The sequence below is a fragment of the Engraulis encrasicolus genome, chromosome 18 (genome assembly GCF_034702125.1).
Source record: "Engraulis encrasicolus isolate BLACKSEA-1 chromosome 18, IST_EnEncr_1.0, whole genome shotgun sequence".
Taxonomy (NCBI): domain Eukaryota; kingdom Metazoa; phylum Chordata; class Actinopteri; order Clupeiformes; family Engraulidae; genus Engraulis; species Engraulis encrasicolus.
The window spans coordinates 3,717,931-3,738,050 of record NC_085874.1 but is presented as its reverse complement, the minus strand read 5'-3'; the positions used below and the strand labels follow the sequence as shown (position 1 = coordinate 3,738,050).

Here is a 20,120-nt window from a genome sequence, read left to right as displayed (position 1 = left end):
GTGTAACAGTAGCCCAACTGACCCTAAGAGTACATTTCCCTGGTCTTATACGACTCACTGTACGTGGGCTAACTTGTCACGTACGTTGGCTAACTTGTCACATACGTTAACTGTTAAGTGGTGCATCATTATTAACATGAACATGATAGGATGGGGCTCATTGACAAACACCATCTTTTAGCATTACTTGGCAGGAAAAACTGAAGGAAAAAAGTAAATAAATAAAAAACACTAAAAAAACATCTTAAGTGCAACGGTCAGGACATAGTAATAAAACTATTTCTACACAAATACAGGATAGTCATTTACTCTACTGAAGGCAGTGGTGACACAGCCAGAACGTGTAGTGTTAAACTATGCTATATTATTGTGTATCAGCAACAACCTCAGTATTTCATTACATTCCGTCTCTGCAACAAACGTACTAAGTTGCAGGTTCAGCCAAGAGACATTATGGCTGACAATGCCAAAACACAAGGGTGGAGTATGCCAAAGTGTCTTTACAGGAACATATAACTACTCAGCTAACCCATATGGAGTTAGGAAAAAAACCTAAATATTTCCCAAAAAATAGTGGCATGTTACTTCAATACAGCAATCTTCAGTTATATAAGGAGTAGGTATGAGGAGAGGCAAACACATGAAGGAGAGAGAGAGAGAGAGAGAGAGAGAGAGAGAGAGAGAGAGAGAGAGAGAGAGAGAGAGAGAGAGAGAGAGAGAGAGAGAGAGAGAGAGAGAGAGCGAGCGCGCGCTAACAAGGGCATGTCTACACATTCAAACAGACACTGGCATGGTGAATACCTACCGAGTTTAGCTTCAGACGTGTCCATCTCCCATTTACTTTTTGGAATGTACCCCTATATTACAGAGAGAGACTCCAATGGTTATTCTTCCATGGACAAAAAGAGCAGGTGAGGGGAGATGGGACAACAGAAACATAACAAAAAAATGGAGGGGGGTAGGGGTAGGATGTGGAGAGATCGGACAGACTTCTAGAAGATGCTTGAAAAAAGATAAAACTTAGTTAGTCATAGCCATCCGAAATGGCCACAGTGAAAACAAGGTCAATCTCACTATAGCATGCAACCAACATAGACGACCAACGGGTCTCCACATTGTAATCTCACACAGAACAATATGTAAATGACATACCACTCGCTTAAACAGATAATTGATAAGATAATTCAGTTAGGTCAGTTCTATAAATAATTCATCAAAACAGAAAGGGATTTTTCGCCACGCCATTTTCCTTTCTGAAAAACAAATGTTAGTAACAATGGTCAGTTGCACGTTTCCTTCTTGCTTCAAATGACAAAACACCATCATGACAACTTCTGACGAGTTAGTCGAGATGAGAAGGACACATACACAATTCTCTAAATCATGGATGAATTCTAAGAATTGCATACCAAAAACATTGAAAGTTTACGACTAGACTAGAAAGTTTTGAGTCTGTAGGAAGTAGTGGCATGAAACAAACCAGATCAGTTTGCTGTATGCCAAATACACCATCTGTGAGGTGTGATGCGGATAGGACAATAGGAATAATATCTATGCCAACAAGGATGTCAACTTTGTTCAGAGCACTTCATGCTCACTCATCAATTAAAAAAATGTCCTTTTAACTGTATTCCAGCAAAGTTTAAGGGACAATGAGTAATCGAAACTGTCAAATTACTCAATGTCCCACATGGTGGGACTATAGCTGTACAAAAACGGAAGCACTTCTTAAAAGTATAGACTTATTTATACATTATACCAGATGGAGTTTGACATTTAGTGCAGTAGTTTGGAAGTTGCAGCGACATACTGAAAATAAATTAAGCATTTAGGTCATAGATCAATCAGAGTGCCAGGTTTTAAGTTGAGAGCCTTCATGTGGAGTTTTTAGCCAATACCTAATAACCAGCACTATTTATGCTGACAATAATACAAATTCTGTTTTAGTTCAAACAAAATACAAATAACAGCAACACATCCATGATGAATGTCCTGTATATTTCGACATCGCAGTCTCTGCCATGTTAACCAAGGCAACTATGCTGCAACTATGCAACTATTCTGCACTGTTGCAGAAATCACAGTCTCTGATTGAAGAGCTGCATATTTTATACAACATAAGGTGTCCTGTGCAGACAGAACATTTTGCCCTGGGTCATACGTCTGTCTGCTAACTGTCAGGTGTATTTATATGTACAGAAACGGGTGGAAAACAGCACAAGGGATGAGGCCGGGTTGAGCTGACATGCAATGTCCCTCTGCAATTGTCGGCCTTTTTAAATTTGGTTAAACCAAACTGAAATCACAAGGGGACTGATCACATCTGATCTAATCACCCATCCCTGGCTCTAGATGCACATAAACATGCATGTTATTTTCCTATATCCCTCGCATGGAGCAGCCATCATCCTCCAGTCAATACTGCACATACGGTAAACTAGTCCTGTTAAGACTGGTAAATGCGACAAACCTGCCTATCGGCAGATTTTTTTTGGCCTGGTGAGTTGGTCTAGCACCTGACCATGGGGTAAAATCCAAAAGGAGGCAAAATATTCAAGTACAAGGATCTATGAGTATTTTTTCCAGTTTGCACTTACAGTTTGCACTTGTAGCTACTTACAGGGCTGTAACAGTGGTTGAATTCATACCGGTGTCCAATACTGATTAGATCATTCATGAGAAGCATGCTATGCTAATGTTGGTTGTAAGAACGTTCCCCCCCTTTAAAATTGATAGTCCCTAACACACGATCTATCGCTTTACAGGTGCACTGTGTAATAATTTTAGTTGTTTATTTCCAGAATTCATACTGCCCATTCACAAATGCTACCTTGGCTTTTTCATGAATACTTACCACCACCATCAAATTCCAAGTATTCATTATGACTGGGAAAATTGCACTTTTCATACATACACACAAAAGGGGGATCTTTTCCATTGTCCGCCATTTTGAATTTCCAGAAATAGGCATTTGTAACTACAAAACTTACTGTACTTTGGTCATAGTGGTGAATGTTAGTTTATTATTTTGCTAATAGTCATGAAAAGATCAAATTTGGCGGTGGACAGCACAGTTTCAGTGAGCAGCATAGTTGCAATACCTACTCTGGTCACCATCCTTCACAGTGCACCTTTAAAGATAATCAAATTAACAGGCAGTGAAATTATGTGCCATTGGCAAACTTGTCTCTAATTCATTACATCATGACAAGAAGGAAAGTAAGCAAAGTTTGAAATACTGTAGTTTTAAGAGATACACAATTACCTCAAACATTTACCTAAAACCTTCAGGTTTACAACGGGTCCAGCAATTCTCTACTATTCTATTAAAAGTGTGTGTGTGTGTGTGTGTGTGTGTGTGTGTGTGTGTGTGTGTGTGTGTGTGTGTGTGTGTGTGTGTGTGTGTGTGTGTGTGTGTGTGTGTACGTGCACTGGAGCTCCACGTCCTCACTAAAAAAGGGAAATGAGGAAAAAGGTGCCCCTTTTTTAACATATTTTTGAAGTTTCTCATTCCTCCATCTTCATTCCTAATCTTGGTGAAAAATTTAATTGTAGGCAACTGGCTTTCTATTTTGAACGTGACGTTTTGGAGCCTGATGTTTCAAGCTTCATAGAGAGGTCCAGTTGCCTACAACTGAGCTATTTCAACTTCGGAGGACATTGAGATGGTCTTCACAGCTATTAGTCATATTTTTGGTAAAGACAATACAAAAAGTGCAAAAACCTTTCTTTATTGACTTGTCACGGCTGGCTTTGGCTTCAGTACAACTTTGCATTCTTAAACTAGATTATAATGGGAGTCAATGAAGGTACTGGGAGTCAATGAAGGTATTCTTGAAGATAGCACTGTGTGTGCGTGTCTGTGTGTGTGCGTGTCTGTGTGTGTGCGTGTGTGTGTGTGTGCGCGTCTGTGTGTGTGCGTGCGTGCGTGCGTGTCTGTGCGTGCGTGCGTGTCTGTGTGTGTGTGTGTGCGTGTCTGTGTGTGTGCGTGCGTGCGTGCGTGTCTGTGCGTGTCTGTGCGCACATAATGTATAGCATCTGAAGGTGTATAACTGCAAATTAAAAACACTGTATTTTACAAGGCTTGACGAAAAGCACCACACACCATGCTGATAAAAGCACATCTAGAGGGAAAATGCCGTAATAAATACAACTGGATTGAATACAATATGAACCTTTGCATTGCACTAAGTAGGCTTTCAACATCATAGCACTAGCTTCCTTACTACGCTGTCCTTTTCTTACTCTCTGAGACAATATGCAATCTGCCACACACCATCTTATCCTATCCAGTCAGAATTATAGTTGGAATACAGTCTAGCCTGTAGCCCAAATAAGATGTTATTGAATGAACATTTGTCTACTTTGTACCCTGGTGAAAATGCATACAAAATCAATATTTTTTTTGCCTTAATCACAAGAATATTCCTGAAGTATGTGAACTTATCAACTAATTATTAACTGAAGAATACCAAAGGTTTAGGTAGATGACGTCAAAATATGCCCTACAAACACTTATATACCATAGTCTTCAGAGTGCTTTATTGTCCTTCATTATTAGACCAATTGTACCTAATTTTGTCCAGTTATAGTTCATCTAGTCTGGGCCTACCCATCTGGCAAGGTACAACTTTGAAAAATTCACACTCTCTGGCCTAAAGATGAATGCTAACAGAAGTTGCCAACATGGAGAAATATGAATAATCTTTGTTGCAGTTGCTTTCCTGAACATCTCAATTTCAAAGTTTCGAAACAGGTCCCCCATGTCTGTGCAGGCCTGATATCAAGTGATAAGACTGCTTAATCTGCAGAAACATTATCACTTCCGTAACAATTGTTGCGATGCAAAGTCACAACTCACAGAAAAAGTTGTGCTTCAACAGACATTCTAGCATGGTGGTCTTTCCAGCACATGGCCTTCACTTTTGGTCATTGTAAACAGACCCATCCATATCGGCCTTTAGTTTTCACACGTCATCACCAGACACGCCAGGCTATATTCTTGGATTACCCATATTTTCAGACTATAGGTTGCACTTTTTTCTTTTTTTTGTCAAGGTCTGGCTGGCCCTGTGACTCAACTTTTTCACATCTTTGTCATTTTCACACTGGCAGTTGCGAGAGGCTCTCGCATTGTGCCAGCATCTGCTCACACGCTCCTTCCTTCAGAGTGTTTAAAAGTCCAAAGAAGTCGAAAAAGATCACAAATAGGTGCTTCAACAACATGCTGCTATCAATGGTGCACTTAAACATTCCGATGAGACTCCTTTCAAACTTCTACTTCATTATGCATTTTTTTTATGCACTAGCAGTCCAGAAATTACGGCATGTTATACCAGCATTTACATCAAACATCATGAAGTTTATACCAAGGCCCTTTGAATCACTCTGAAGTTAGAACTGTAAGAAGACTGAGAATCATGCCAGTCAGTCACAGTCAGTAGGTCATTGAGCAACAGAAATGTTGCAGTTTTTGTTTGATGCTAACGGTCATTTCAGTACAAACATTTTATTATGCCCATGTCTGTGGTATGGTAGGTACACACAAAGTAGGGCATAAAAAGGTGATCATTCAGACCAACACTCCACTACTTGACAGGCACAGCTGTGGTAACACATCAACCTGCCACACGGGGTAATATTAAGTTGTGCTGGTCAAGCGGATTCCTTGTACATAAAAGGTCAGAGCAATCAACCATCAATTATCTGCAGGAGAAAGAAATAATGTCCTGCAGATAGGGCAGATGATTCCTCATACCTGTGATTTTGCATAAGAAATCAAAACTGTTTTTTTTTTCTTCTCATTTACAGTAATACTTGACATGTTGGTTAAAGGAGAACAGCATCACATCAGGAGACAAATCGGTTACATGTACAGTGCAGGGTTTGAGCCTACATGACCAAATTACCACCTGGAATTATCATTTTGTTCCAGTCTTTCAAACACACTTACTATATGCACTGTGAGTACAACAGTAAGTTCAGGAGTTTCCATTCATAAATGCTGTTTCACAAATACCTTAAACTCCTTAAAGTGCACTTGAGTAATGATTTTGATAGCTTTTCTGAACTTTGCTTGTTCGCATAAAAACACAGTTTGTTTTGCAGTTGTGGTCAGACCGAAAAACATTAGATCTGGTTTGATTACAAGATTTGTTGCTCTTCCGAAATTAATTGCGCAATTAAAACACCTTGAAGGCGGTATAGCTCATTTAAAAAAGCTACCCACCCTGCTACAGTTGATGAACCACTTCAATGCTTTTGGAATTATTAATTTAAGGTTGCACAACACTACTGGGTGTTGTTTCAAGCATTTTAGCACTATATCATTTTTCAGTTTGGGAAAAGGACAGTCAATAAAGCAGTCCTAGCTGTAGTGCCTGCAGTGGGGTAAAGACCTGGACAAAAAATGCAATGGAATACACACAAAATGCAGTGAGACACACACACACATACGTGTACATGCATGCGCGCACACACACAGCCAGGCATAAACACAAGTACGCACACACACGCTCACGTACATACACAGACACACGCACACAAGCTAAGTGAATCTAAAAGGAGAAATGATGGAGATGTGACGAACCCCTACCCGGTCTCCCTCCTCATGCTCCCTCCTCTTCTTCCCCTCCGGCTTTGGTTCCTCTGCATTGGGGTCAAAGTCCTCCATTTCCACCTTAAATTGGCAGAAAAAATAAATAAATAACAATATTCACAGAAAATGTCAGAAACCTCTCAAATATGTTTTAGGTGAACAAAGATGATCTCTAACTTTGAAATAACTGGTACCAAAGTCTGAAAAATCAATGCCTCTGCCCTCCTCTGTGGAGGTTTTGTTTCGCTGCTGTCAGCATAGACTGGGTTTTCATTCCACAGAACTTGCCTGCGATTTGCCATGCCCACATTAAAATGGACAAGATCTTGGAAAGGAGAATGAAATGAAAGTGGCCATTTTGAGAACATCCTCATGCCTCTAATAAAAGGCTGAGTACCATTCAGTTCACATCATGCTCAAAACGTTTGCCATCAAGAAGGCAGGAGTCAATTTTGCCAGCAAAATAGCATGAGCCAAAAATAAGTTATAAAGAGTCTCTACAAAGTATGTGTCTAAGACATTTATTCCTCATTACAGCACAATAATAAACACACATGTACCTCTTCAATGGCTGCATCCTGCAGGAGAGAGCGAATGTCCAGACGCACCATGTGACGCGGTGTTGGCTCCCACGAACCTGCCATCTAAACAGGAGGGAAGATCACACACAGGTTGGCATTTTTAAAAGGAACACGCCACCCTTTTTGATTCTCATATTTGCAGAATTCCCAGGTATTACACATGAATGTGTGTATAATTTTCCTTCTCGGTGTGTTCCGTACTATATTTCCTTACCAATTTATCAGAATTATTAGCATAGCTTAGCATAATACTGGAAGTAAATGGTACCATTAGCATCAAGCCACAAGTGATCACTGGACGGAAATAAATATCAGGTGAATTTTACATCCATTCTAAAGCGGTTTATAAGTACATTTGATGATGTTTAATTTGGCACCATAGATCCCTTGCTACGCTTAATGGCTATATAATAAACTAGGCAACGCGAACAGAAAAAAAATCAAAAGCATTCTGATATTTTACCAGGGTTTAACTACATATGAGTAATTTCTTGAAATGAGGTGGACTTTTCCTTAAATGTAGCACATGTTTTTTCCCCCCGTTTGTGACAAGAAGACTGTAACAATGACCTCGTTGCAAGATAAAGGTAGGGAACAAAATTGATGATCATTCAAAACTCACCTTGGTGATGTCCTTCGTCTTTCTTCCGTGGGTGTTTCTCTTTGCACAGGTCTGGTTATCCGCTGTTATTTCTGCTATATAGACCTAAACAGAAAGGCATTTCAGAACACAACCTTGTACGTTCATACAATAGGTTTAAAATGTGTGTTCGCTATGCAAAAGGGGCGCAAGTTGGCAGGTCTGTCAAAAGGTCCAGAAGAGCACGCGCGCGCACGCACGCACGCGCACACGCACACGCACACGCACACACACACACACACACACACACAACAACCCACCTCAAAGCCCTTGGTCTTGGCAGCGCTCCAGAACTGGTCGAAGTATTTGACCTTGTCGTTGATGGCGTCAATGATGAGGAAGGGGAAGAAGCCGTCGTCCAGCGTCTTCTTGAAGGTCTTGAGCATGCTGTTGCGGTACGTATCCTCCATCTCCGCCTCGTACTCATACTCCAGCACCTGCACAGAGACCAAGGGGTTGGTTTATCATGCGTTCTTAGGGACAAATCAGAGTTATGCGCGCATGTGTACGATCATTTCTGAGCAAGGTGTGGGATTTACTAACAATCTCTCACATGCAACCATTCCCAGTCATCATCAAAAGGAGGGCATAAAAGCCCAAGAAAATACTTCAAAGAAAAAAAAAAACATGTCGACGTGCGTGGACACATGGGAATGATGGCTCGTTCTTTTGCTGTCGGGACACTGCAAAATGCCGACCTCTGTCTCGGGAAAGTGCAATATAACAGGTAAACAAATCGGAGTTCTGAAACACAAACTCTGAACAGTTAAGTGTAGTCCAAGTTCTCTAAACATAAGAGTTCTCAGACATTTGTATTATGCCCAACTATTGCTATAGAGCGCATTTACAACGGTTGTCAGGAGAAATAACTCTGGTCAACCGACACAACAGAGTTTCAAAAGCATGAGCCATTATACGGACCTTGACCTTGATGTTCTTCCCCGACTCAGGGTCCTTCTGTGACTTCTCCACCTCAGTCATGAAGTAGTCGTCCAGGCTCAGCACACGCGGAGGAGCGCCGCCACAGTCCACCTCCTTATCCTACACGCAACAACAACAACAAAGACAAAACACATACCCACCGTTTACAAGCTTTTTTGGGTTATGTTTCAAATCAGGGCAAGTACAAATGTTTTGGGTCGATTGCCTTTGCCAGTGTTTGTGTGTCATACGCCCCATTTCCCCAAGCATCATGACAATGGGATCCGGATCTCACACACACACACACACACACACGCGCACACACCATAACAAGAATTACTGAGGACCAACGCAAATAACAAGGACTCACGCGGATCAGTTTGGCCACATGGGTTTTGCCACTTCCTGATAGCCCACGCATGATGATGACAATCTGCAGGACAGAAAAGGAGAATGTTAGCGTCCAAAGCAGGAACCATCACACAAGTCCTTTACAGGCTTCATCAGCTTAATGTGCTACTGGAAAAAAAACTCAAAGATAGAATACTTTTTAATACCTTTAATGCCTTTTAATTAGGGCTGGGCAACATTAACGCGTTAACGGTACGTTAACTATTGAGATCCATATCGCCCGACAATTTTGTTAACGCTTAACGCAGATTTTTTTTTTAGCCTTTTATGACTCTCGTTCGTTTCACTTTCACTCTGCTACTGCTTCCAGTGACTGCTGTCAGATAATAAGACATCAGGTCTAGAAAAGTAGGCACAACCAAAAAGGCATAGCCTAGAACATCAACTTATGAATGGACATTTTCTGTATAAAGTTCAACAGTCTTCATTGCGCAGCTCTCGAGCAGGATGTGGCTCGCCTTTGAAGCTCGCAAGGTTATAAAAATACTGAAGTAGCGTTGTACACACCTTGTTATGCTGTGTATCAGTTATCTGTCAATAACGCCACACGAACTAAGCTACATAGCTGTCTGGTAAAGCCCCAATCAAAAAGTCGACCACGAGATATTAAATTCCTCAGGCAACGTTTTGGTTTCTATCCATCATCTACTGCACGTGCATAGAAGGCGCTGGCTCACTGCGGAGGCTGTCTACATCATCGCGCAGCACGTTGGTTTCGGAGCACAAACCAGGCTTCAGGGCAGTTGAAAAATCAGCAGTAAAAGAATTCAATTTTCGCCGACGCTTCCTTGCTTCCAACTTCTGCGCATCAAGTTATATTCACCATTCATATCGGCATCAACAGTTTTCGCAGAGCCCCGACATCGGCAACCTCACGTCTTCAGCGTTTAAGTTATTGTTTGTCATGTCAACGTTATTGTTTTGAAAGTTGTAGCTTAATTGCTACCAACAGCCAGTCCATTAGTTTCTAGTCGCTGAAACACCTTAAATAACAGCAACAGATGTGAGAGAGAAAGAGGGAGAGTGTACGGTAACTCCACTCTCTTTGACACAGAGAGAAGGAGGGGCATTCCCACAAACACACGTCTGCCTGTTGCCTGTTCATTTCAAGCGAGTAGTGTTTTGTTTCTTGTAAGCCCACGTAGAGTATCCTAATTTGAGTTTCTAATATTTCAGTTCAGTTCAATCTTAAATAGCCTAGTTTAATAATTGTATGCAATAATTTGTTTCATTAGGCCTACATTGGACAGGCATAGGCCTATGGCTAGGCCCCTACTCTATAATTTAGTCTGGTGGTAGCCTAGTCTGTATGTTGGCAAATAGGCTACATTTCCATTTTGAAAGATATAGGCCTATACATAGGTAACAGTACTATGCAAAATATGATTATGATCGGTCTACTTCATCTTAAGAAATGTCAATGTAGATAGTCTGTTAATAAAGGGGATAAAATTCCAATTCTTTCTGTGGTCGGCTGTGATAGGCTACAGTGTAGGCCTAATCAGTAATTTGGTAATCTGTAATTTTCAAATAAAATGGTGCTTTTGAAGTGGCTTCTAAATTATTTATTTTTGTTTCGCGAGCTATGCGATTAATCACGATTAATCACAGAAAGTCAATGAGTTAATGCGATTAAATATTTTCAGGTTTGCCCACCCCTACTTTTAATACAAGTCTTACTGAACACTGTGTGTTTTTAAGTTGACTATGAATAATTTAATTTCCGAGACATTGTGTGCAAAATTGAGGTGGATAATATCGTATTTTCTGTCTACAAAATGATCTTATAGTAATATAAATGATTAAATAGCCCCTGCTACTCACCCTGTCTGGGCGGCTTGCTCTGCCGGGCAGCTTGAGGAGGTCGTCCACGTTCTTGGTCTCGGGCTTCTTCTCAGCGCGAGAAGGGGCAGTGCCAGCAGGGGCCATGGAGGACGCCGCCCCTGCTGCCCCCCTGTCGTCAGGGTACCCTCGACGATCACCTGTTTAGCATCAAAGCCATTTCAAGTTCAAGTTTATCATCAATAGTACAGTACAGTATAAACATTGGGAAAGGTGAGGAGAAAAAAGTATGCCTCTACATTATGTTATTTTCACATTTGCTGGCATTTTCTTTTTAAAGTCAACTTAAAGGTACACTGTAGTATTTCATTTCCAGAATACATGGTGCCCATTCACAAATGTTACGTTTTTCACGAGTTCTTAACACCACCATCAAAATCTCAAAGTATTCAACTGGGAAAATTGCACTTTTCATAGGTGGATCTTTTCCATGTCAGCCAATTTAAATTCCCAGAAATTGACATTTCTATCAGCAAATCTGATGCCATCAGAGCATTATCAGAACAATGCAAATGTTTCCATAGCCCTGTGGTCAATGAGGTCAGTTGTGGCAGTTTACCTCCATAGCTGGGGGCCCCTGGTTGTCCGTGCTCGAAACGCTCGGGGCCTCGTTCATATGCTGGTCTTTCGTAGGCCGCTCGGCCGTAGGGGTCCCTGTCGCGGCTCCCGCTCCCGCTGCGTCCCTCTCTGTCCCTGGAATCTCGATCGCGCTCCCTGAAGCCTGGCCTGCCAGGGGGTCCCGCAGGTGGCCTGTCGATACAATAAAACACTATTATCACTCATTCAAGATTCAAGACTTCTTTCATTACATCTCATTATAGGTTCATTATTTTTTTATCTTCTCAAAAGATAAATAAATTAAAAGGCGTGTGTGTGTGTGTGTGTGTGTGTGAGAAGCAAGAAATTGGATTACATTACAGCAGCTGTGACAGACTAATAAATAACTTAAAAACATAAAAACATAAAGACTCATGAGTAAAGCGTCTGTGCTTTCTGTGTTGTTGGCTGCCATACAAGAGTAAAGAAATCTTCCTTGGTGTCCAACAAACCATTCCAACGAACTTTAAATACATAGTTTCGGTCATTCAACCTTCTTAAGGTTAAGTGTCGTAGGCTGAAAACTGGTGATGGTACACGTAGTAAAATCCTGACTTAGAACTTTTACTTGCAGTTGGACCGATTTTTACAAACTTAATGGTTGGCATGATGTTAACAAAAGGTTTCTTTTAGATGCAAACAAAAGCTGCGTTCCCATTACAACTCCTCTCTTGGCAACTCAAATGTGACAATATCTATATGCAGGGCCCTAAATTAACTCTCTCACTACCAGCCAAAATGCCTAGTCGATATTCATCTTACTATCCAAACACACACTCACTAATGGGTCAATGTCGCTAGTAAGTTGGTCTTTTCTGCCAGCCAAACTGAAATTTCACCAGCATTTGGCCGGTCGGCTGATGTTAATTTAGAGCCCGATCTATATGCACGAAAATACATTTTGCACCTGAATGAACCAGTTCTGCAAAAAAAAAAAAAAAAACATTTGCACACAGGCGAATCAAAACATACATACCGCTCCTCTCTGGAGAACGAGCGTTCTCGTTCAAATCGCTCTCTGTCGTGCTCCATGGATGTCCTTTCCCTGTAGGGGTCTCTCTCTCGCTCTCGGCTCCATTCCCGCCGCTCCATGTAGGGGTCGGCCCGCCTCTCGAAATAGGGGTCTCGGCCATACGGGTCTCTGGCCCCCATGGGATCTGAAGATGCAGTCTCGTCAACACTTACCCGCACAAACACTCTGAAAGCGACTAAAGCTATGAAAGCTCTACAAGTAATTCATTTTGTATTGAGAAGCAGGTGATAAAGGCAACAATCTCCATCAAGCCTCTTTACCCTAATGGCAAGGACTAAGCCATAATGTTTTACTGAAGGTGTAGTGATGCAGTACTACGGAAGTAAAAATGTTTTCCCCTAGCATATTACAGCGTTCCACTGGTACCACAGCGTGCATTATGCCATGTTCAGACCAAGAGCGAACGGAGCTAACAAAGCGACGGAAGTCATTATTTCTCTATGGAGGGCATGCGACCAGCACTACCAAAGCGAATTCGCCAGGAGCGAAGCGAACTGAGCAACCAAAGCGAATTTTACCTTTTAAAAGTCAGCTAATCTTATGGTAATGAGCTGTGACGCGGTTCGACGAAAACCAATTGGAACGTTCATATCTCAGAATGTCCCAGGCTGTCAAGCCAGAGCCGTTATATGATTAGCTAAATCAAACATGTCAATGCTGCGTCTGGAGCAGTGTTCACGCTAGAATTCTTACTGGCATATGCTATTTTTGTTTATATATTTTTTCTTCTTTAAACCAGACTGTATTGTATTCCAACTGCATCTGCTGAATTTAATAAGAAAAATCTTAAAATAAACCGTGAAAAAAAAAAAAAAAAAAAAGAATTCTTACTGGCCGAACAAGTGGCCGGCTGCATTGCAGAACACCGGACATTTAGAATATCTAACGGACCTGCCCTCATACCAAACACACACTCCCTAATGGATCAAAGTGGGTAGTAAATTGTTGTTTTCTACCAGCAAAACTTAAATTTTACTAGCATTGGGCCAGTTGGCTGGTGTAAAAGAGCCAGCTGCTTGTATGCACGGGGAGTACGCGCGCTCTTTCACATACCCGAGAGCTCGAACAAACTGAAAGAAAAAAAGCAGCCAGCCAACGTGCTGCGCGCATAGGCATATCTAGCCAAGTTATCGACTGAAAACATTGTGTTTTATCAGCAAACCCGAAGAGGATTTCCCTACTCAAAGTGGGTAACGATGTGATGACTGTAATGGTTGTGCAGTAACGGTAACAACGCTACTGAAATTTGAACTGTATTGCAATTGTGTTCCTGCGCTCTCAAGGGAATTGACACGTTCCGTGCGACACTCTATATGGGCGTGTGAGATACACCCACTAGCCATTTTGGCCGGTGATGAAAAAAGTGATAAAGCCCTGCATGCACTTTTACTGGGACTCCTCGTGAGCATATCGTTCTCTGAAATGTTTAATTTGACCCTCGACTGTAGCCTAGCCTACTTGGAGATCCACCACCATTTTTCAGCAGAGGTAAAAGTGAAAGTGATTCGATACTGCGATGCTGCCATCGCATTGGGTCCCAGGCTTGACTTCGCAACTGGGCATGAAACGGTTTTGCAAGCGCAATGCCCTTTGTGTTTACTGATAAAATACAAAAAAAACTGAATTGTTCCTCAACATCAGCCAGCGTGAGTCAAGTGATAGGGAAGCAACTTGATTGGGGAGAACTCCGTGGGGGACGAGAGCGCAAGCAACACTATTGCGTGCTGTTTAGACTATGACACGTTCATTTACATAGGCTATTCATAACTATTTTTGGCTTTGTTCAGTTTCATATCATTGGTGTTTTGTGTAACATTCAGTAGGCCTATTTAAAATGAGCCAATATTATTTACTGATTAATTTTAGGCCTAGTCATTTTTTGTCGGTCATTTTGGCCGGTCACATTTTATTTTGCCGGTCATTCATGATGCAAAACGGCCAATGTCCGGCCACAGCCGGCTAACGTGAACCCTGGTCTGGAGCGAATACAGCGAATTCAAGGCGAAACTACTTCTGCTACCCACGCTACCAGGCAGCGTAGTTCGCTCTTGGTCTGAACACGGCATTAAGGGGCTATATATAATAATTACGTTTTGTAATAAAATAACATTATGAAATGATCAATTTTCCAAAATTGTGCGTCTGTATTTGTATGTAGACTAAAATGAGATGATGCCTTCATGAAGAGGTTGCCTGGCCTACCCTTTTCATATGGCCTCTCAGGCACGGGCTCGGGCCTCAAGATAATCCTCTCGCCGTAAGGTATGCGCTCCACAGTCGTTCCAGACTCTGAGAAACACAGGAAAACGGGGTAAAAGAATATGACAGACAACACTAACCTAAAATCAACAGCAGAGCATCATTTAAAAAGTTAACATTGTTGATCGTGTTCGTTACAGCAAGTACCTCCTGAATTAGCACTTGTTCTGAAAACTATCAATTCATACCTCACACTCAAACAAATACAGTCTGTCTGTTCACATCATATCAAATAAACATACCAAATTGAATAACATATTTCAGGCAAAGCAATTTCATGGGGGGTAAAAATTATACTGTGGTGCTGCATAAGCGCAACACTGCTACAAACCAAACTACTGTATTTTGAAAGCTGACATTTTGGTCAGTCAGACTTCAATCATAGTCTGACAACCGAAATGTCAGCTTCCTAAATAAATCATTTGGTTTGACTGTAACTGCAGCACTGTCACGCGTTCCCATGTTTCGAAAGGGATTCCCCCAGACAGCATTTTTAAACCTGATCCTAGAATTCCATTTTTGGTTACTCTCCCTTAATACTAGATTCTCTGTTCAAACCCCTCATGTAAGATCATTGCTAACAGATTGATATTAAGACTGGAAATCAGAATATGTGCCAACATTTAAGCATTGGCTATACATCACATTTTGAGAGACTCAGGTATGACTTGTCAAACAGACTGAAAACACAGTATGATAGTGACTGCAGTCAAGACTTAACCTCTTTTTTTGTATGTGAATATACTGATACTTGTGATACACAACTGTACTGTTACTTTTCATACTCAACCAGCACGGTTTTGTTATGTTAATTATTTTTGTTTGCTCTTTTGTTGTGCGTGTGTGTGTATTGCCGTTTTCTTTTTCTTCTTTTGTATCGTTTTACCTTCTGTAAAAAATTGAATACATATATAATTGATAAAAGGGATTCACCTGCAACTGCATATAAAAACTTTTCAAGATGTCCAAACCACCCTGGAAGGGAAAAACCCCAACAGCAGCTTTGTGTACCTACCATGTCCATGTCCATAGTCTACAGTCTTGGCGATGATGGGTTTAGACGGTGGGGATTGAGCGGAGGAGCCCAAGTCCCACGAAACAGATTTGGCCCCAGCAGTCGGTCCACCACCGACATCCGTAAAGAGACCCGTTGACTAACCGTAGAGAAGAGGGAAAACAACAATTACGACGGGAACACAATGCAAAGGTCTGAACGGTCAAACACATGAAAGTTTATCCAATGATAAACCATTTGACATGCTAATACATTGAGGGTAGAGTATATAGTCATTCTTTTAGTAATTTACATCGACAATTTATTTATCTTTTTCAAGTGCTGTATATTTACCAGCAGGATCAATGTCTAAAAGTTCATTATGATTTGGAATTTAAACACACATTTTTGGCTGAAGAACTTCCTTGTATTCACAATACAATAAAGCCCAGATTTGTGAGCAGCACACATTGCGTAACTAAACCATATACCGGTAACACCTAAAATAGCATAGTCTACTTTAAAAAAGACAAATTTATCATGTGTATCATGATAACAGCATTGATGGTGAATCCATACTAAGAGCTGTACCTGAAGGGCAGTCTTGACTTCGGGGGGTATTTCTATGCCACTGAGAAGGCTGGCTGGCAGTTCGATCTGAGGCACGTCAGAGGGTGCTCCTGGCTCCCCTTTACTCTCCTGCCGTTCCCTGGTGACGACAGTTGTTCATGGACATGTTACTACAGCAAAGCATGAACAGTATGTGGGGGGAAAAACATGGAAAAAGAAGCACTTTCCCCAACAATGAAAATAGCCGAGGTTGCTATACTTAGAGACATTTTAATCTAGGTAAAATTACAATAGGTGCTCCTTTGTCATTGCTGACTAAAAAATAAATAAAAAGCAGCCGCTTTAAGAACAAAAAAGACAAAAAACACTTTAATTGAGTCTGGCAAAATAGTTAAAAGCACAAATGCTTTAGGAAACAACAATAGTAACAATAAAACAGGAAGCTTTTACAAACAATTTAAACAAAAAGGTAATAATTGGCAGTCACCTGATCATTTTCAGCTCCTGCGCTGCCTTCAGGATGATCTCGTGCTGCCTCTGGGAGAGGGCCGTTCCGATTGTGGGAGACTTCTGCTCCAGGGAGGTGTCCGGGGCGGCAGCGGGGGGTGGCGGTGGAGGAATATCCATGCCCGGCTCAAGCCCTCCCTCAAACGAAACTCTCCTCGGCTCCATGGGAGGAGGGGGTGGAGGAGGGTAAGTACGCTCAGGCAGCGGCTTGTCCCAGTCCGACGGACGGTACGGAGGTTCCCGTGCGCCGTAGGGGCGGTCTTCGGGATAGCCCTCGTAGTCGGGTCTGCCCGGGCCCCCCTCCTCGTATCGGTATGGTGGCCTCTCTCTGCCCTCGGGCCAGCGCTCCTCTCGCATGCCTCGCTCGCGGGGGTAAGGCGGGTACTCCCTGCCCCTCTCCCGCTCCACGTCCCAGTCTTCTGGTGGAGGGCGTGGCGGGTAGTAATCATCCTCACGCCCAGCAGCAGCACCGCCGTGGCCGTAGTCCCGAGAGATGACTGGTGGGGGGAGCGGAGGCCTCCTGTAGCCCTCCTCCTCCTCTGGAGGTGGCGGAGGCTGCGGGTACTCTTCTTCGTACGGCGGCTCTTCGTACGGCTCCTCCTGCTCCTCGTGAGGGAAGGGAGGGCGCCTGCGTGGAGGCCCCGGGCCGTAGGGAGGTGGGGGTCTCCTCATGTCCCGCTCCATCATGGCGTGTGGGGGCGGAGGGGGGCGCCTGGGCTCGCGGCCGTGCGGCGGTGGTGGCGGCCATCCCTGCTCGTGCTCCATGGGTTCATGGTACGGCGGCTCCATGGGCTCGTGGTAAGAGGGGTCCATCTCCATCATGTCTCGAGGAGGGTAAGGCGGGTGGCGCTCCATCATGCCGCGGGGCATGGGGTGACCGCGTGGCGGCGGTCCCCGGAACCTCGGTGGGCCCATGGGGCCGCGCGGGGGACCTCTGTGCATCATGGGCGGCCGGTGAGGGTCGTGCTCCATGCCTTCCATGTGGGGGCCGGCGAGGTGAGGCGGGGGCGGCGGTCGCCTCGGGCCGTGGTGCATGAAGCCTCGGGGCGGGGGAGGGCGCGCACGTCCGCGCATGCCATGTGGGAACGGCGGCCGGCCGCGCATGGGCGGCATCATGGGGTCATGGGGTCCCTGCCAATACGGGTCCTGCTCCGGCTCCCAGTACTCCTCTTCGGGCTCTGGCTGCGGATCACGTTCCCACTGATCCTCTTGTTCCTCTGCGTGCTCCTCCTGGCCCTCGGCCCCCTCGTAATACTCTTCGCCACCGCCAAAGTGATGCTCCTCGGGGTGCCAAATCTCTTCCTCGTGCATCTGCGGTGGCGGCCCTCGTCCCATCATCCCGTGCGGCTCTGCAGGTGGGTGCTCCTGCCAGCCGTATCCCTCCTCCTGGCCCTCGGCCCCGTGCATCATGTGTGCGGCGTGCGGGTCTTCGTACCCGTACCCGCCGTGCTCCTCTTCCTCGGGCGGCGGCATGTTGGGATCGTAGCCGTGCGGCGGGCCCATGTGCGGGGGAGGAGGGGGACCGGCGCCAGGGGGCATGCCTCGGCCTCGGGGGTGTCCCCTGCCCCGCATGGGCATGGGTGGCATCTGCCCACGGCCTCGCCCGCGCGCCATGGGCGGAGGAGCCATCGGGGCGTCCCCCAAGAAGGGCGGACCTGGGGGAGGGGGCTTGGGTGCCTCGTGAGGCGGGGGCCTCGCAGGAGGCGCTCCGCTGTTGCCGTTGCTTTTCGCCTGAGCCGGCGGCGTGGGAGTTTGTTTGACTGTTGTTTGTGGTTTGACTGGAGTAGTAGAGGAAGTCGTTGACGCGGCAGGTTTCGAAGCATCCTTCTCCTTTGCTTTATCTTTCTCTGTGGCTCCAGCAGTCTTCTGGTCTCCCTTGGCAGGAGTTTCAGTAGCCTTAGTCTGAGGTATCGGGTCATTCTGCACAAAGAAACCGCTTCCGGAGTCAACCAGGTCCTCGGCCAGCGTGTCTTCAGTTGTGCTTTTTTCCTTGCCGCTTGAATCTGAGGGTTTGGAGTCTTGGGACCCAGTCTTCTTCAGCTGAGGGCCAGATGCCTCAGGGGCTCCTTTAGTTGAAGCCGCTGCAGCAGCAGCAGCAGCAGCAGCAGCAGCAGGAGGAGGACTTGGTTTTGCAGCAGCTGCTGCTGCTGCTGGTGGTGGCACAGGGGCCCGGGGTGCTGGACCTTGCGCACGAGCTTGAGGAGTCTGTCCAGGGCCGGGCGGCCGGGTCGCGTTCTGTACAGGACCGGGGGGTCGTTCAAATCGAGGGGGGTTTTGACCGGGGCCAGGTGGCCTTTCAAATCGCGACTGATTTTGCGGTGGGCCCGGCGGTCTTTCAGAGCGATTCTGTGGCGGTCCGGGGGGTCGTTCGAATCGGTTCTGTTGTGGACCAGGGGGTCGCTCGAATCGGTTCTGTGGTGGACCAGGGGGTCGTTCGAATCGGTTCTGTGGTGGACCCGGAGGTCTTTCGAAGCGGTTTTGTGGTGGACCCGGTGGTCTTTCGAAGCGGTTTTGTGGTGGACCGGGCGGTCTTTCGAAGCGGTTTTGTGGACTCTGCATTTGGCCGGGGGGTCTTTCAAAGCCAGCTGAAGCCGGCCCTGGTGGCTGATCAAACCCTGGAGCATTATGTCTCATAGGTGGCTCAAACCTCCCAGGCGGACCTCGTGGAGGAGCGTTGAGACCTTGCCTGGGGGCATTAAAACGCTGTTGCTGGGAATGATCGGGCCCTGGTCCATCAAATCTGCAATATATATTTTCACAACAAACTGGCTTAATTATACAGACAAAGAACTTGATCTGTTACAAAGACTTACGCCAGGGACACATGGAGACCAAATGCGCGGAGGGAGGCAAGATTCTGTGTTCCTTTCTGACAGCTCAACAGGTTGTTGAGGCAAATCAAACCGATTAAAACATTTATGTTGATTATCTGATTGCCTATCAAAGGCAAAATTCTGTCCTCATTTGCATAAAATAAAATTTGGCTGAAAACCTTTGCTTCGCCTCCGTTCGCTTGCCTTCGCCACACTTCACTTGCCTCATAGAAACAAATGGCAAAATTCACTTCGCTTTGCCAAATTCGTTTGCATGGGTCCCTAGCATTATGGTCAATTAAGGTGGGACAGGCTACCTTGCATTTGGATAGAGGCTACACACCAGCGGGGTAT

The 20,120-nt window shown here is 44.5% G+C and overlaps 1 protein-coding gene across 3 annotated transcripts in view; it reads right to left on the bottom strand.

The window, feature by feature from the left end:
* Positions 1 to 20,120, bottom strand: part of ylpm1 (YLP motif containing 1) — a 33,571-nt gene that overhangs the window by 2,082 nt on the left and 11,369 nt on the right. For 2 of the 3 annotated variants that reach the window (XM_063222823.1, XM_063222825.1), the window contains exons 5-18: positions 16,934 to 19,693; positions 16,468 to 16,585; positions 15,898 to 16,036; positions 14,826 to 14,912; positions 12,567 to 12,747; positions 11,553 to 11,743; positions 10,976 to 11,133; positions 9,111 to 9,173; positions 8,741 to 8,860; positions 8,080 to 8,256; positions 7,802 to 7,885; positions 7,159 to 7,242; positions 6,596 to 6,679; positions 806 to 857 (exon numbers count right to left, since the gene is read on the bottom strand). In XM_063222823.1, the coding sequence (XP_063078893.1) occupies positions 806 to 857; positions 6,596 to 6,679; positions 7,159 to 7,242; positions 7,802 to 7,885; positions 8,080 to 8,256; positions 8,741 to 8,860; positions 9,111 to 9,173; positions 10,976 to 11,133; positions 11,553 to 11,743; positions 12,567 to 12,747; positions 14,826 to 14,912; positions 15,898 to 16,036; positions 16,468 to 16,585; positions 16,934 to 19,693 (4,298 nt within the window). Of the gene's footprint in view, positions 1 to 805; positions 858 to 6,589; positions 6,680 to 7,158; positions 7,243 to 7,801; positions 7,886 to 8,079; positions 8,257 to 8,740; positions 8,861 to 9,110; positions 9,174 to 10,975; positions 11,134 to 11,552; positions 11,744 to 12,566; positions 12,748 to 14,825; positions 14,913 to 15,897; positions 16,037 to 16,467; positions 16,586 to 16,933; positions 19,694 to 20,120 lie in introns of all 3 variants that reach the window. The other variant, XM_063222824.1, reaches the window with a different exon arrangement.